Raw genomic sequence first — 17,178 nt, forward strand, 5'->3', positions numbered from 1 at the left:
CGAGCCGGAGCCGGGCTGCCGAGATGGTGGCGGTTCAGAGCTGCACGCCAGCCCCTCCTTCCGCCCGGCCGCATCCTGACTCCCACTCCTGAGTCCTCTCCTCCTCCTCTTGGCAGGATTCCCAGTCCCTGGACGGTTGCATCCAGAGCGCTCTCTCGGTGCTCTACCCGCCCTTCGAGAGCACAGCCGCCACCGTGCTCTGCCAGGTCTTTGACGTGGTGGAGAAGACCTACCGCGGGGACGGGCTGCGCTACCTCATCGACTTCCTCATTCCAGCCAAGCACATTTTGCAGTGTGTCCAGCAGGATGCCTGTGTGAGTATCTTGCTGCTGCGTCTGGGCAGGCTCCAGCCGGTGCTGCTGGCTGAGGCCTCGGCAGGGGTCAGGGCGGTGAGGGGGCCCTGGCCCCTGCCCCACAGCAGGGAGACTCAGCCCCCCAAGTAGCAGTGAGTGGCCCTGTACACTGAAGTCTCCAAGTGTTCAGGATGGTTCAGGGTTCCTCGTGGGGAGCAGTTCCCTCCCTCTCCTACTTAGGAGGGCTGCTGTTCTCGCAGAGCAGGCTCCCCCCCCCTTTTCCAAGGGACGTGCGCGTTGCAGGCCAGGCCCACTGCTTCCCCTCCCCCCCACGCCAGCGTCCTCGCTGGAGGGTCAGGCCTGAGCATTTGTAGCCAAATCTGCCTGCCGCCCCCTCCGCCCTGTGTGCTCTTTCCAGCCGCCTCTTCATGCAAGCACAAGCCGGGTGCGGTGCCTCCGTGGGGGAGCCCCACTCCCTCCGGCAGCTTTGCCCGACTTCTGCAGCTTCTAGCCTCCGGGCCCTCTCTCTTGGCAGGCGGCAGGCTGTCAGGTTTCTGTTGCTGGCACGGGCAGCGCTCTTGCTGAATCCTGCGGGCTGCTCAGAGCTCTTGCCAGGGCTCTCTGCTGCATGTCCATTTGCAGAGCTGAGGGGCTGCTCCCTTCCCTGGGAGCGACTGTCAGTGCTGTCCACTTCTGCCCGATGCGGGGCCACTGTGCAAACTCCGCGGTGCCAGGGCTGGCTGGAGAGGGTGGTGCTGGATCTGGGAGGGGCAGGCCGAGGGCTCCTTCCGCCCTGACCGTCCCTCGCTTCCTTGAGCAGCTGTGCTCAGATCGAAGGCCAGAGCCATCCCCTTCCCCAGCAGCACCTGCCCGCTTGGCTGGGGACTCTGGTTTTCACCGTTCTTTCTGGATTTGCCCCAGACAGGGAGGAAGCAGCGCTTCCTGCCCTTACCCGGGTGGTGCTGTACTGAAGCCAAATCGGACTGAGGGCAGGAGCAGGGAGCAGTGTTCTCTGCCCTCACTCTGGCATCTTCTGGGTAGGAATAACATAACATAAAACAGCACACTGTCCTTGGCCATCAACCAGGAGGAGCCAGACTAAAAAGAACAGCCTTTCCCGGGCACCTGAATGCAGGAAGAGCAGGTGCCTGGAGATGGCTGTGGGGAGGCTGGTCCATAAAACGAGGTGCCACCCCAGGGAAGGCCCTGTCCCTGACAGCCATCCACATGACCCCCAAAGGTGGCCTCCCCTGCAGCAGGGCCTCTGCCGGAGACCTCCCCACTCAAGGGCAGGCTCAGATGGGAGGGGGCAGCCCTCCAGAGTCCCTGGCCCCAGACCCTTTGGAGATCTGTAGGTCAAAAAGAGCATGTTAAACAGTGCTGGGGTGGAGTGAGGGGAAATCACTGGCAGCCGGTGAAGACACTGAAGCACTGCTCGAAGGGGATGTCCAGGTAACTGTCTAGCTGACGTTTTCTGCCCCAGTGGACATTTCTTGATGTTCCTTGTGAGCAGCCCCATGCTGGGTAGTAACCCGCGTTCCCTCGAAGAGGGGTTCCCAGATGGTGTTGACTACAACTCCCGGAACCCTCAGACAAAAGCCGCTGCAGCTGGGGATTCTGGGAGTTGTAGTCAACCACGTCTGTGGGAATCCCTGTGAGACCGGTAATCCCTCCCGGAGGCTCTGCTGCTCCTGGCGAGGCTGGCCCGGCCCCTGCGCCTCTGTGCACGTGTTGCTGAGGCATGGAAGCCCCTCGGGCAGGGGGTGGGCAGCGCGGTCGTCAGAGGCACCGGAAGGCCGCGAGTTGCTTGCAGCACCAGAATAATCCCCGGGGGGGTGAAGCGCAGGCCCGGCCCGGCTCTGTGGGTTTGGCCAGATTGCTCATCCTTCCCAGAGGATCAGCGAGCCTTTCCCGCCAGGGCTTTGTTAGGGCATAATATAGTCATGACGTGGCCGCCAACGCGAGCAGCCTCTCCCCAAGCTGTGCGTCTTGTGGGGGAGCCTCTAGTTACCGCCTCGCCTTCCCCTGCTCTTGGGGTCGGAGCTCTGCTTCCTCCCGCCTGCCGCCAACTCACCTGGCCGTCCTCTCTCCCGAAGGTCCGGTACTGCGGCCTGCTCTTCCGCCACGAAGGCTGGCCCCTCTGCGTCCACGAGAAGGTCATAGTCCAGCTGGCCTCCCTCGACTGGCGGGTCCTGAGGCCCGGAGACTTCTACCTGCAGGTGGTCCCCTACCTGAAGAAGCGGCCCCGCCTCGTGGTGAAGTGCTTGGCCAGGGACAAGCACAATGTCGAGGAGCTGCCGCTGCCGGAGGTCTCCTACACCTCCGTCTTCAGCCGGCAGTGGCTGGACGGCCTCAACGGGCAGCGGAGGGCAGCGGCTCTGGAAAACTGCTTGCTAGCCGCAGACGAGAAGGTCTTCCGGGTCCCCTGGGGGGACATCGTCCGTCCAGAATTCGTCGAGCGTCCCCAAGCCATGGAGAGCCTCCCAGGGCCGCCTGCTGCGTTGGGCTTCTCAGGGGAGCCACCCCAGACTCTTCCGGGGCCACCTTTCCTTGGGGACCACTTGCTCGTGGCGAGCAGCAGCACAGAGCAGCTCAGCAAGGCCTCGGAGGGTGGCCCGGAAGGGGACTACGTGGCGCTGGCGGCTGGGCCCCCCCGGGGGGGCTCCTTGGCCCAGGCAGGGGCCTTGCGCTCTTGCCCCCAGCCCCGGGCGAGAGCAGAGGCCGGGGCCGGGCCGGGCAACAGCTCTTGCCTGCAGAATGGCGTCGGCTCGGCCCTTGCCTCCGCGAGGACCCCCAGGGCCCAGGCGGAGGCCGAGGAGGCCGGGAGTGACACGGGGAGGGCCTCTGTGCTGCCCACGGGGGCCTCGGCAGGCTCCAGCCCCCAGGAGTCTCCCCACGGGGAGCTGCAGCAGGCCCAGCCGGGGCACGAGCTGGACTGGAGGTATGCCCTGTGCAGCTACCACGACGGAGAGGAAGCCGAGAGTCTGCCTCCGGCAGCAGGAGCACCTCCCAGGAGCAGCTCCCAGGAAGCAGGAGGCTGCCATGGCGGGCCTGGCACGGAGGCCGCGCAGCCGCGGGGAGGAGGCAGCCGCCCCAGCGCTGGGGGGAAGGGCCCCCTCTCTGGCTCTCCAGCAGGACCTCTGGGAGCTGGTGGCCACTCGGGGGAGGACTCCGGCCGCTCCAGCCCAGCTCTGCCCGAGGACGGGCTCCTCCTGCCTCCCACAGACCCAGCCTCACCAGAGCGCCTCTCTGCTGGGAGGGCGGCGCACAGTCCTCCCTCGCAGGAACATTGTTCGGGGTGGCTGGTGGGCCTCCATCCTCCAGCTGGCCTGAAGGAAAAGGGGAGCCCACAGCAGGCTGGTGAGTCAGCCCCGTTGGACCAAGGAGTGAGCAGGGAGGGAGGCCTCCAAGGGGCGGCCAGGCAGGCTTTCGCTGGGGGCGAGGAACGGAGCCCCTCTGGAAGGGCCCGGCCCCCCAAGCAGCCAATGGAGGGAGAGCTGCTCCAGGGGGGCGGGCCAGAGAAGGGGGACGATGGCCCACCGCAGGCCGAGGGGGCTTTGTCTGGCGTGAGGCACAACAGCCCAGGCGCAAAGCTGGAGAGGAACAGAAGCCCCTGCTGCCCTTCCGCGGAGACTGGAGCGCAGGCAGCGGAGGCCATCTGCTGCGTGAACGAGGAGGGGGCCGAAGAGCACGGGACGGAGCAGCCATGCCTGGCGGGTGAACCAAACCCTTTGCTGTTGGAAACCTCCAGGGAGGGGGGATGCTTGACAGGGCCAACGGAAACAACCAACCCTCCTTCAGCACAGCCGGAGTCAGACATGTGGGCCCCCCTGGCGGCTGGGGGCAAGCTGGGCCCCCCCGAAACACCAGCTCAGCTGCAGCCCAGGAAGCCAGATGCGGAGGACTTGGCACCCCTGACGTCGGCGAGGGTCCCAGGCTGTACCAGGAGCATCGTGAACGGGGTGCAGGAAGCAGCTTCGGAGGCCATCTCCACCACAGGTAGGACTCTTTCGGGGCGGCCGGGGGGCGGGGGGCATAGGAAGCTGCCATCTACTGAGTCAGACCCTTGATCCATCTCACTCAGGATGGTCTACCCAGACCGGCAGCAGCTTCTCCCAAGTTGCAGGCAGGAGTCTCTCCCAGCCCTCTCTTGGTGATGCTGCCAGAGAGGGAACTGAGGACCTTCTGCACGCAGGCAGGCAGACAGGTGCTCTTCCCAAGCGGCCCCATCCCTGAAGAGGAATATCTTCCTGTGCTCACACATGTGGTCTCCCCCATTCAAATGCAAACCAGGGTGGGCCCTGCTTAGCAAAGGAGACCTGCTACCGCAAGACCAGGTCTCTTCCCTTGCGCACTGTGCAGTTCAGTTTGGAGCTAACGGGGCGGGGGGCACGCAAAAGGGAGGCCCCGGGCCCCTGCTTCTTCCTGGTGGGCAGCTTAGGCTGCTCCTCTCTCCCCCGCTCCTCCCCAGAGCTGCGCTGCCTGCAGGCTGGCCACTTGGCGGGTAGACCTGCGCGGTAACCGTGCCGCTCTACCTGTCGAATGGCCAGCCTGCAGGCAGCGCGGGATCGAGGGGCAACCTAAGGACCCAGCGGCAGGAAGCAGCGGCAGCTGCCCCTCCTTTGCCCCCCCCGCCCCGCTTGTTGAGATGGCTCCTGGTTTGGACGGGGTGTCTTGGCAGAGGGACTCCTGGGCCTGGTTCGTCACACACAGACAGCCAGGCGCCAAGGGAGGGGCCCAGCGGAGCAAGCGTTCAGGGGCCTCTGCACCTCGGCTGGACCTCTGGACTGGGTGGGAATTGCTCGTGGGTGTTGCTGGGCAGTGTGGTGCAGTGGTTAGAGAGCCGGACTTGGGTTGGGGAGGCCCAGGTCCAGATCCCAGCTCCGCCATGGAACACGCTGGGTGACCTTGCGCAGTGGCGCTCGCTCAGCCTAGCCCGCCTCACAGGGCTGTCGGGAGGATCCAGTGCGGGGCAGGGGACACGAAGGGACACGCCGTGCCTCGGAAGACGACTAGGTGGGTGCAGCGTTTTGCGTCCTCTGCCGCGCCCGCTGCACGACTGGGCGGAATGCTAGTCCAGTGGCCAAAGCAAAACCGCCCTGACCCTGTCCGCTTTCCACTCTTGCTTTGCTGGAAAGACACACGTCAGTTTCTCGCCCTTGTGTTTGTGAGGAATGTTGGGGCGGCTCAGGAACCAGCACGTGGCTGGGGAAAGGGTTTCGCGCCCGGGCCCGAGGGAGGGGAGGGTCAGCCCTCCCTCCGCACACAGGTCGGCCACTGCCCCCTCCTTCCGGTGTTTCCAGGCGTTTCCAGGCGTTTTGCAGCAGGCTGCCAAGTTCAGGGTGCCCACCAGTGGCATCCGAGGAGGAGTCAGCTGCATCTCCACAGATCTTCTTCTTCTTCTTCTTCTTCAAAGCTGCTCGGCAGAAAAGCCAAACAAGTGCGAGGGTCCAGTTTAAGACTCGGAGTGCATTCCCAGGAGGCGTCCCCTGGCTTAGGCGAGGCACACGTGGATGCCCTGCTGACCAGCTGGGAACCTGAGCACAGACTTGGGTCTGGGCCTCACCGATCCCGGAGGAGGGGGAAAGGAGCAGAGCGCAGGGACCCCTTGCTTGGTATCAGCCGGTTGTCTGCTCACCCCCTCGGCAACCCCCTTCCTCTCTTCGCAGACCAGGGCCTTTTTCTTGACCTCTGGCCGCTCCCTCTCTTTTGCAAGCTGAGCTTCACCCTTTCTCCATCCGCCTGCAGTCTGGTTGCAGAGATCTCTGTGCCCTTCCCCGTAGCAGGGCTCTCCCACAGGGGCCCCCTGCCGTGGCTGAACTACCACTCCCATCATCCCCAGCTACACTGGCCTTTGCACCCCTGCCCTCTAAGCTCCACAGTTCCCACCTGCTTGCCCAAACGGAGGCTAACAGGCTTAGCTGCCAGTGTAGAGGGAGATCACCTCCTTGTTCACAGCCCTCTCTCTGGCTGGGGGCAGAGCCTAGGAGGACACTGAGCACCAGTTGCAGGGGAGCAACAGCAGGAGCGAGGGCAGGCCCCTTTCAACTCCTGCCTGTCCATCTGTGTGAAGCAGGATGCTGGACTCGATGGGCCTCCTTGGGCCTGACCCAGCAGGGCTGTTCTGGTGTTCTTATGACACCACCTTCTCCTGCACAAGCCCTCTTGAAGAGAAGGGGACCTTTGCAAAGGGGCTCTCTTGGGGAGCGGGACCTTTTCCTCCCCTGCCCCTCCTCAGGCCGGGTGTCGCTCCACTCCAGGCTCGCAGAGCAGAAGGTGGCATGCTGCCAGTGAGTTGGCCAACCATGGCGCCAGCCTCTGGGGAGTCTGTGGGCGGGCGGGCGGGCAGGCAGGCCTCTCCCCCTCTCTCCTGCATTCCTCCCAAGGAGCCACCCCACCCGGCTTGGGAATGTTGGCCCCTGACGGGCGGTCTGGCCAAGATGGGTCTGGCAGGTTGGGTTGGGCTTCTTCGTCCAGACAGCAAGTTGCCCCCAGATGGTGTCCACTGAGGGACAAGAAGCCTGTGTGCCACACTGGTGACATGGCAATTGCAGGACTCCTTTCCGGGGGGGGGTGAGGGGGCCTCCTAGTAGTGGGCAATTCGATCATTAGGGGTATGGAGAAATGGGTCTGTGACCCGCGTGTAGACTTGTCTGCCTGGTGCGAAGGTTGTTAGGTTGTTGTGAGGCAGTGCTGGGGAGGAGTCAGCTGTCATGGCGCATGTTGGGAAATGTAGTCGTTTAGGCTGCTCGGGTCCAGGAGTGGAAGTCCAGGACCCCCAAGGTAGCATTCTCAGAAATTCTCCTGTTCCATGTGCAGGGCCAGCTAGACAGGTGGAGCTGAGGGGTCTCAATACGTGGCTGAGACGTTGGTGCCGGGAGGAGGGGTTTAGATTTGTTAGGCACGGGGATACATTTGGGGACAAGATGCGCCTGTACAAAAGGGATGGGCTGCGCTTGAACCAAGATGGAACCAGACTGCTGGCGCTTAAAATCAAAAAGGTCGCAGAGCAGCTTTTAAAATGATGCCTGGGGGATAACCGACATCCAGTTCAGCAAGTGCCCTCCCTTAAGGTGTGAGGGTGTGGATGCTTCCGACAGACCAGAAGGGGAGAGAGCAGAGCCAGGTAAAGAGCAGGCAGAAGGCTGTGCTAGCGGGTCAAAAAGATCAAATGGCCATAAGGAAGGTAGCACACACTAGGGAAGAGATTCAGCGTATAGGTGTTTATATGCCTATGCCAGATCTGCTGGTCAGTGACCGAACAAACGAATCTATCTATCTGCCTATGCCAGAAGCCTCCGAGCCAAGAAGGGCGAACAGGAGTGCTGGGTTGCTAATGAAAACATCGATAGAGTGGGCACATCAGAAACATGGCGGAACAGTGAGAACCAGAGGGACACTGTTATTCCTGGGTATAAACTCTATAGAAAGGCCCGGGAGAGGCGAATGTTAAAGAAGGGATAGAATTTCACGGGGTAGAAAAACCCAGATAGACCAGAGTCCTCCACTGAAATTCTGTGGGTGTCAGTACAAGGCCTGAAAGGAAATGTGCTACGAGGGACATGCTATCGCCCTCCTGATCAAAATGCTGACAGTGACTGGGAGTTGCAGAAGGAGATCAGGGAGGCGTCAAAGAGAGGCAGGGCTGTAATCATGGGCGACTTCCATTACCCCCACACTGACTGGGTAAATTCACATTCAAGTAATGACAAAGAGGCCAAATGTCTAGATACGCTGATTGACTGTGCCCTACAACAGTTGGTCATGGAATCAACCGGAGAGAGGGCAACCTTGGACTTAATCCTGAGTGGTGCCCAGGACCTGGTGCAAGATGTCAGTGTTGTGGACCCTTCAGGCAACAGTGACCATAGTAGTGTGATCAAATTCAGCATACATGCAAGGAGAGAATCACCAAGGAAAGGAAAAATTCTCTAAAATGAGGAGTTTGGTGAAAATAAAACTGAAAGAAGTCACTTTGCTCCAAAATGTATGGAGTTTGTTTAAAACCACAATAACAGAAGCTCAGTTAGGTACCAAAAAGGAGGAAAGGTACCATCAAGTCCTGAAGGATACCAGCATGGCTAACAAGTAAAGTCAAGGAAGCTGTAAAGGGGGGAAAGAATTTCTTCAGAAATTGGAAGGCCTGCCCAAGTGCAGAGAACAGAAAGGATCACAAACTCTGGCAAAAGAAATGCAAGGATACAATAAAGTAAAGGTAGAGTGTGCCGTTGAGTTGGTGTCGACTCCTGGCGATTTGAACCGGCAACCTCTGGCTTGCTAATCAAGTCAACAATAAGGGAAGCGAAAAGAGAGTTTGAGGAACATTTAGCTAAAAGCATCAAGGGGAATAACATTGGAAGCAGGAAACCTGCCAGGAAGGTGATTGGTCCATTAGATGATGAGGGAGTGAACAGGATTATTAAGGAGGATATGGAGATTGCAGATAACCTAAACGAGTTCTTTGCATCTGTCTTAATGGCAGAGGATACTGAGCATATACCTGTGCATGAACTGTGCTTCTCAGGGACAGAGGCTAAAGAACTGAGTCAGATAGAGGTGATGAGAGATATCATTCTAAACTGTCTGGAAAAATTAAAAAAGTAACAAATCGGCAGGGCCAGATGTAATCCACCCGAAAGTGCTTAAAGAACTCAAATGTGAAATTGCCAGCCTTCTTGCAAAAATATGTAACTTATCCCTGCAATTGGGCTCTGTAAAGGACTGGAAAGTGGCCAGTGTAGCACCAATTTTCAAAAAGGGATCCAGGGAATTACAAGGCCAGTCAGCTCACTGTCTGTGCCAGGCAAATTGATGGAAAGCATCCTCAAGGATAAATGGCGACGCACCTAGAGGAACAGGCCCCGCTGGGGGAGAACCAGCATTGGTTCTGCAAAGGGAAATCAACCCTTTTGGAGTTCTTTGAGAGTGTCAACGTGTGTGTGTGTGTGTGTGTGTGGATCAAGGTGATCCAGTTGACACAGTGTACTTGGTTTTTCAAAAGGTTTTCAACAAAATTCCTCTTCAAAGACTCTTGGGAAAACTTAGCAGTCATGATGGGATCAGGGGACAGGTTCATGTGTGGATTGGTAACCGGGATGTGCCCAGAGCGCGGCTCAAGCACTTTGGAGGAAGCTAGAAAGGGAGCAGGTGCTTCCCTGCTCTCGGCTGCCCCGTCCAACCTCCTGGGCAGGCACAGGCGCCCTGTGTGTGCTGAGAGCAGGCGGGGCTTGGGGGGACACACACCACCCCAGCATGAAGCTGGAAGGGCCGCAGGGAGCAGGAAAAGCACCTGCTCTCCTTTGCCTTCAAACTCCCTTCCTCATTCCCCTCCAAGTGCTCCAACTGTGCTCCGAACCGCGCTTTGGGCACATCTCTACTTGGAAACTGAGTGTAGGGATCGATGGACAGTTCTCGAAAGGGTGGGGTGTCAGAAGTGGGGCCCCCCAAGGATCGGTACTGGGACAGCCGCTTCTTAATGTATTCATAAATGATCTAGAAGTTGGAATAAGCAGCAAGGTGGCATTCAGGGTAGTGAAATCCAAAACAGATTGCAAGGAGCTCCAAAAGGATCTCTCCAAACTGGGGGATGGGCAACAAAATGGCAGATGCGGTTCAGAGCTAGCAAGTGTAAAGTGATGCATATTGGGGTGAAAAAGCCCAACGGCTTACACAGGCTGAGGGGGTCTGAGCTGTCAGTGACTGACCAGGAGAGGGATCTTGGGGTCGTGGTGGACAGCTGGTTGGAAGTGTCGACTCAGTGTGCGGGAGCTGTGGAAAAGGCCAATTCCACACTTGGGAAGGGATCATTAGGAAGGGGGCTGATAATAAAACGGCTAATATCATAATGCCCTTATACACATCTATGAGGTGGCCATATCTGGAGTACTGTGTACAGTTCTGGTAACCCAATCTTAAGAAGGACATTGTAGAACTGGAGAAGGGAAGAGAGCTGGTCTTGTGGCAGCAAGCATGACTTGTCCCCTTAGCTAAGCAGGGTCCACCCTGGTTGCATTTGAATGGGACACTGTAAGATATTCCCCTCAGGGGATAATGGAGCCAATCTGGGAAGAGCTGAAGGTTCCCAGTTCCTTCCCTGGCAGCATCTCCAAGAGAGGGCTGGCAGAGAGAGTCCTGCCTGCAACCTTGGAGGAGCCGCTGCCAGTCTGTGCAGACAATACTGAGCGCGATGGTCCAAGGGCCTGACTCAGTATATGGCAGCTGCCTATGTTGCTATGCAGAAGAGGGCAACCCAGATGCTCAGGGGCCTGGAGCACCTTCCTTACGAGGCAAGGCTACAGCATCTGGGGCTCTTTCGTTTGGAAAAGAGGCGACTAAGGGGAGACAGGATCAAGGTTTATAAAAACCATGCATGGTGTGGAGAGCAGATAGTGAGGAATTTTTCTCCCTCTCACATAATACTAGAACCAAGGGTCATCCCATGAAACGGATTGCCGAGAAATTTAGGACTGACCAACAACAACAACAAAGAATGTTTATATACTGCTTTTCAACCAAAGTTTCCAAATGAAGTATTTTTTCACACACTGCATAATTAACCTATGGAATTCTCTGCCACTAGATGTGACAGCCACCAGCATGGGTGGCTTTAAGAGGGTTTAGATAAATCCATGGCCTATCAATGGCTACTAGTCTGGTGGCTGTAGGCCACCTCCAGCCCCAGGGGCAAGATGGCTCTGAATTCCCGTTGCAGCCAACAACAGGAGGGAGGGCCTGTCCTGGCCCTTTTGCCTGGGGGCCTCCAGGGCAGCTGGTGGGCCACGGTGTGAAAGAGGAGGCTGGGCTGGAGCGGCCTCCTTGGCGGCTGCTCTTCTGCACGTTCTGATGGCCAGCCCTGCTTCCGAGGACGCGACCCCTGAGCCCGGCCACGGGGGGGGGGTCGTTGCTGTTCCGCCGACCAAGAAGCGGTTCTGGGGGGTGCGAGGGAGGGGTCCTGGCCTCGTGCCCACCGGTGGCCTCTCTGGGTGATTGACTTGGCAGCCTCAGCGCGTTGTGAGCAGCCCCTTCGGATGGTTATCTCGACCAACTGGGGCACGCCTTTGTTCAGGGAACCGGAAAGAAGCCACTTCCTCCTCTGGGTGGGTTCAGCCGCCCTGCTGTAGGTGGTCCTGGGCCCTCCCTGGGCCTGGAGGGAGGGCAGGCACTGCCAGCGGAGCCTGGGGCGTTGGAGCGGCAGCCGTCCGCCTGAGCCTCCTTCCTCTGGGCAGCCTTGGGAAGGGCAGTCAGGTTCCCCAGACCAGGGGAGAGCCGTGGCCCCCTTTCCTTTCCCCTGATGCTCCGCCACAGAGATTTGTCCAGGGAGGAGAAACCGGAGATGGGTGGCCCGGGGTGCTGATCTGCCTGCTGCTGCCACAGATTCAGCAGGTGAGATGCCTCCAGCTCCCTGATTCCTTCTGGGTTGGAGGGCAGGGCAGGGGCCAGTGGGTAGGGGCTTGGGCCCCGCTCAGCTGGCCCAAGCGAGCCCCCCCCCCGCCGGGCCACTTTCTGGCTGGTGGTCTCACGGGGCAGGGCAGGAGGCAAGAGGCGGGGCGGGGCCTGAGAGTGGAGCCGCCTCCCCACTCAGCCCCACTTGCCTGGGAGGCAGGGGGCCCAGCTGCCCCCGGGGTGGGGGTCCGCCTTGGCATCTGGAAGTGCTCCTCTGTCTCCCGGCGGAAAGGCTGAGGGCTGCAGTGGGGAGCCTGGTCCCCAGCTTGGGGTCTGGGCCTGTGGCGCTGGCTCTTTTCCTTCTAGGAGGCCACCTTCAGGGTTGCTCCACAGGGCAAAGAGAAGCTGTGGGGCGGGGGGGGGCACTTAGCTCAGGGACGGGGTGCAGGGTCGAAGGCTCCCTCCGCCAACCCCCACGGCTGCTGTGGACTAAGCAATGGGCACTTGACCCACCCGGGCCCTTTTCCCTTTTGCAGGACCCTCCTCAAAAGGGGAGGGAAGTGTCAGCAGAGGAGCCGCCGCCGCCGACGGAGGGGCCAGTCCCGGCTGCTCCGGGGAAGAAGGAGGCTCCGTGCTGGCTGCGCACCAAGAGCTGCCCTCCTTGCTGCCCAGCGCCCGGCCCCGGGAGGCCCCCACGACCCTGAAGGACGTGAGCTGGGAGTTGCTGCAGAGCGGAGTTGCCTGCCTGCCGGGTAAGCAGCGCCCTGAAGGTGCCCCCGGCTGTCTGGCCAGGACCTTTCTCCGTGCTGAAAAGCACAAAAGTGTTGGCCTCCTGCAGGAGGGAGGCTGCGAGGTGAGAGCCTCTGCACAGATGGGGCTCCAGGCTTTCCACTGCAGAGGACCACTGGGACGGCCTTTTTGGCCGGCCGTGGGGGCTGAGTCCTACCACCTTTGGGACATGATAGGACAAGATCCCCCCCCCCTCGGCTTCCTGAGGTGGCTCGTCGTGACTACCCTCCCCATGTTCCAGGGCTTGGGGGTCTGGAGCTCCGGGATGCCTGCTACGTGCGCCCGAGGCAGGATGTTGGGGCTTCCCCAAGACGAACCGTAGTGCTGAAAATGGCACGTTGGCCAATGCTGCGTGTTGGAGTCGCGCCCCCTGCGCTCTGTGCAGTGGGTGCCCGCAAAGGCCCAATTCTGCAGGGAGGAAGCCCACAGCCTGCAGTCTAGTCCTGCACCTGGCAGAAGCCTGCAGGCTGATTCTGGTGCTTTGGCATATTTTGGTCCCATTTCCTGCTTCCAGGATCCAGGTTTTGATATCTTGTGTATGTGTTGATGGACTGCTCAGGCTAGTCTCCTGCCTCGTAGTGAGCTTCTTTGTCCGTGGAGGCTCCGTGGAGGGACTCCTGCTCTCCCTGCAGGTTCACTGCCCCCCCCCCCCGGGTCACCGGAGAGCTCTGGGGAGTCACTGCCAAGCAGCCCAGACCGGGGGAGGCCGAAGGCAGCTGCTGAGGTTTTCTTTTTCAATCTGGAAGCCTCGAATATTTGTTTAAGCCACCGGCACCCTGAGGGTGGAGCAGGATGTCACTCCAGTCAATAAGAAAGGGGGGGGGGCGAGGCTTGCAGCCTTCCTTGCCTGTAGGGGGAAGCCACCCCACCCCACCTCACCCCACCCCCATGGGGGGGAGGAGGAGCAAGGGGGTGCCCAGATCACTGCAGCCTCACTTGGGGACTGCCGCGCGTCCTGCCTAGTCCCCCTCAGACCCACATTTGCGGTCTTTGGGCTGCAGCCGTGACACTCCATTTTTTACAAGGGTGCAAAAGGGTCTGCAAGTGTGTGGGGACCCTGCAGCCGATGCCCAGCTGGAGGGAGGGAGAATGGCCGGGGGGCTTTTTCTGCCTCCTCCCCCAAGCCAGCGTCCCCACCCTTCCTCCTGTTTCAGGAATGGAGCTCAGATGGCCCTGTTTAGAAGGCAGCCCAGCAGCGGCTCTTCTTCTGACTGGGGCTGGAGCAGGAGGCTCCACCCAGCCACCCACCCCCGCCCGCGCCCGGTGCTTTCTGCAAAGGGCTGGGAGCCCTCAGGGGGGGGGGGGCGTTCTGCAGCCAGGAGTTTGGGCCTGCACTCTTGGCCCTAGGGCGGGGGGCGGGACGGGGTCCTCCTGCCGCTTGGCCCCATGGAGCTGTGCCTTCTTTGCAGGCACCAGAGACAAGGCCGGCCGGGCTGTGGTCGTCGTCTTCACCACGAGGGACAGCATCTGGCTCGACCCGCGCTGCAACGCCAGCGAACTTGCCCACCTCCTCCTCTACTTCCGCAGCATCCTCAGGTCGGGGGGGGGGGCTGGGAGAGGGAGGGGGCCTGGCAGGAGCAGGAGGGAGGGAGGCCACTACCCCCGCCCCCCCCCCCCGGTCCACCTGCAGCAGAACTTGCCGCCTCCCTGGTCTTGCCGGAGTTCTCCACGGCTGCTGCTCACGGAAGGGAGGGAGGCAGATGCCCAGGCTGGGAAGGCTCCAGACTCGTGCTGGAAGCGCTGGAAGGCCTCTGCGCTTGGGGGTCATGGAGACTGGCCCTCTCTGCCACGCCCCTGTGGCCAGGAAGGGTCCTGCTGGGACGGCCGCCCCCTGCCCCGCTCTCCTCAGAAGGGATCCTCTCGCCAAGGCGGCCAGCAGCCAGTGCGGGGTCAAGGCCAAGCATGGCAGGCGGGAGGGTGGGGCCCGTCTTCCTGGGGCGGCTGCTCCCCCTCCTCATGCCTGGGCCAAAAGGCCTCCTGGAGCCGGCTCTCTCCCTTCTCTAGAAGCGCCATGTGGCTGCGAACATTTTCTTGACAGGCAGAGGCTCTGCCGGATAAAGAGCTGAGCCTGCCTCATCCGTGGCCCCTCTTCCGGGGCTGGATTCCTCCTGTGGCCCTTCAGTAGAGAAGGCAGGTGGAACATCTGCCGTCTACTGAGTCAGAACAAAAGCCGGGGCGATCACGGGAATACAGCCAAGCAAAACCAAGAGGAAAGAATCCACCCGCGACGAAGCCGGAGATATAGAAAAGTCATATATTGCAAAAGACAATCAGAAATATGTATTGATAATCAGTAGAGAAATAGTGAGCTAATTTCTTATTTCTTACCATTGTAAGAAAATTAATAATTGAACCAAACATGACCATTCAAATTGAAACATAAATAATGACATGTCTTCAGGTGTCTTCAAATCCGGCATCAATATTGTCCGGACAATACCGAGCGGCTCTATCCAGCCTGAGGAGTGAGGTGTCGGTATTATTGTTGGCTGGTGAAGCGATCTCCGCGAAACGGCTTATATCAGGAAGAGCCGTACGACACATGAAGTTTTGACATATGAACTCTGCATTCGTCTGTCGTGGCACGTGGTCTGTGACTGATTATACTCACATTCTACTGAGGCTACACTCGGCTGGGCTTATTTTTGGACTCTGACACCTTTCACCTTCTGCACGGACTGATTTGAGACCACATCAGCCACGATTTCTTGTGGCAGCCGTGTTTCAGGCATCATCTTCCTGTGCCAGCTGAGAGTCCTACCGACTTCATTGAGGTCGTGAGCAAGCCCCTTTTGCCTAGTTTCAGGAATATCTCCTCCAGATGTCTTGACCACCATTATTATTATACATGTTATTATTTATGTTTCAATTTGAATTGTCATGTTTGGTTCAATTATTAATTTTCTTACAATGGTAAGAAACAAGAAATTATCTTACTGTTTTTCTGCTGATTATCAATACATATTTCTAATTGTCTTTTGCAGTATACCGAGTCAGACCCTGGGTCTGTCTAGCTCAGCATTGTCTTCACAGACTGGCAGCGGCTTCTCCAAGGCGGCAGGCAGCAGGAGTCTCTCCCAGCCCTCTCTTGGAGATGCTGCCAGGGAGGGGACTGGGAACCTCAGATGCTCTTCCCAGACTGGCGGCTCCATCCCCTGAGGGGGGAATGGACCAGTCAGGCTTGCTGCCAGCAGACCAGCTCTCCTCCCCAGCAGTTGGGGTGGTGGGAGCCATTGCTCTGCTCTGGGCTCAGCTGTGGGGCAGGCCTGGCCTGGATGTTAGAAGGAGGCAAGGTTTGCAGGGGGGGGGGGAACTGGGTGGCTCAGGAAACCTGCCCCGTCTGCCCCCCGCCCCGCCCCCCAGCCAGGGAAAGCCTGCCCGCCTGGGCTGTCAGGATCAACAGGCCTTGTCTTGCTCTTGACTTCCAGACCGGAGCGCCAGGCGTTGGGCCTCACTGTCCTGGTTGACGCCCGGCGGAGCCCTCCAGCCCCAGCGCTCTTCAAGGCCTGGACCCTCCTGCAGGTGGGGCCTGGGCTGTGGGCTGCCTCCTCTGCCCGCCCTCCCTCCCTTGGGGTGACCAGGGCAGCTGTGGAAGAGGGTGGGGCTGGCCTAACCCTAACCCTCCGCGGGCACTGCTGCCACCCCGCTACAGCTGGCCCTGCCTCGCTCCCTGCCCCCCCCGGCAGCTCCCAGGGCTCCCGTCTGCCGGGGGGGGCGTGCTGTGCATGCAGCTGTGTGTGGAGCTTGTCAGCCGAGGGGGGGGGAGAGGATTGCAGCCACACACACCCCACGCGGCCTCGGGGAAGGGACTTGGCTGCACCTCTGCTTTTCTGCTCTTCCCTCGCTCTGCCTTTCCCCACAGGCAGAATCCGACCCAGAGAAGCAGGGCTGGGAGGGCACGCCCTGGGCTCCTGCTCAGAAGCAGCAGCGGGGGGGTGGGGGACCTGGCCTGGCCTGCCTGCCTGCAGCAACCTCCCTGTGGGGAGGACACAGGAGCCTCAGCCCCCCCCCCACCCCGGGGGAGCTGCTGCCATGAAGGCACCTTGGGCTGTGCGGGAGGAAATCGGCTCCTTGCCTGCCAGACTCCTCTCCCCGGCCTGGCGGTGGCGGCTGCTGGCACTTCCCTTCCGGGGGCTCCGCAGCGTTGGAGTGGGGAGGGTCTTGCCTCACCCGCAAGGCCGCCTGCCGCCCTCCAAGCCTGCCTGCCCCTTTCCCAAGAGGCAGAGCGGGGAGGGAGGAGGCTGCTGGGCAGGGATCCCTCTGGGCTGCGCAGCCCTCAGCGCGGGGCCTAACGCGGCTCTCCCCCTGGCAGGGCACGCTCCCTCCCTGCGCCCACGGAGCCCAGCTGCTGCTGCTGCTGCTGGTGGAGAAGGACGTGGCCTTCCGGGTGGAGAAGCCAGCCGGCCTGCAGGTACCGGCCCCTCCACACCTCGTCCCTCTCTCGGCACCGCCCTCCGCAGGTCCCGGAGCCAGGACTCCGGCGGGGGGGCGGGGGGGATTGGGTCCCTGGCCCAGAAAGTGGGCTGTGGGAGTCTCGGCTGGCTCTCGTTTGCTCTGGCACAGCGGCGCGGAGGATCCCTTGGGCACCCGGCTGGGCCACCTCCGCCCGCCAGCCGGCTCAGCAGTCCTGCAGCCACCCAGGGGGCTGTGGCTTGGGGGAGTCGCTCTCGCTCAGCGAGCAGGCCTGGGGGCCCCTCTTCCTGTGGATCTGGAA

General features: G+C 60.5%; 1 protein-coding gene across 5 annotated transcripts in view; it reads left to right on the plus strand.

Moving 5' to 3' along the window:
• PLEKHG4 (pleckstrin homology and RhoGEF domain containing G4) overlaps positions 1-17,178 on the plus strand; it is a 48,402-nt gene that overhangs the window by 13,577 nt on the left and 17,647 nt on the right. For all 5 annotated transcript variants that reach the window (XR_008311331.1, XM_053271529.1, XM_053271528.1 and 2 more), the window contains exons 2-7: positions 117-314; positions 2,390-4,292; positions 12,212-12,427; positions 13,874-14,000; positions 15,893-15,986; positions 16,777-16,875. Coding sequence is in view for 4 of the 5 variants with exons in the window: in XM_053271529.1 (XP_053127504.1) it covers positions 117-314; positions 2,390-4,292; positions 12,212-12,427; positions 13,874-14,000; positions 15,893-15,986; positions 16,777-16,875 (2,637 nt within the window). In the remaining variant the exon portion in view is untranslated. The remainder of the gene's footprint in view (positions 1-116; positions 315-2,389; positions 4,293-12,211; positions 12,428-13,873; positions 14,001-15,892; positions 15,987-16,776; positions 16,876-17,178) is intronic.

This window comes from Hemicordylus capensis, chromosome 9, assembly GCF_027244095.1.
Source record: "Hemicordylus capensis ecotype Gifberg chromosome 9, rHemCap1.1.pri, whole genome shotgun sequence".
Classification (NCBI taxonomy): domain Eukaryota; kingdom Metazoa; phylum Chordata; class Lepidosauria; order Squamata; family Cordylidae; genus Hemicordylus; species Hemicordylus capensis.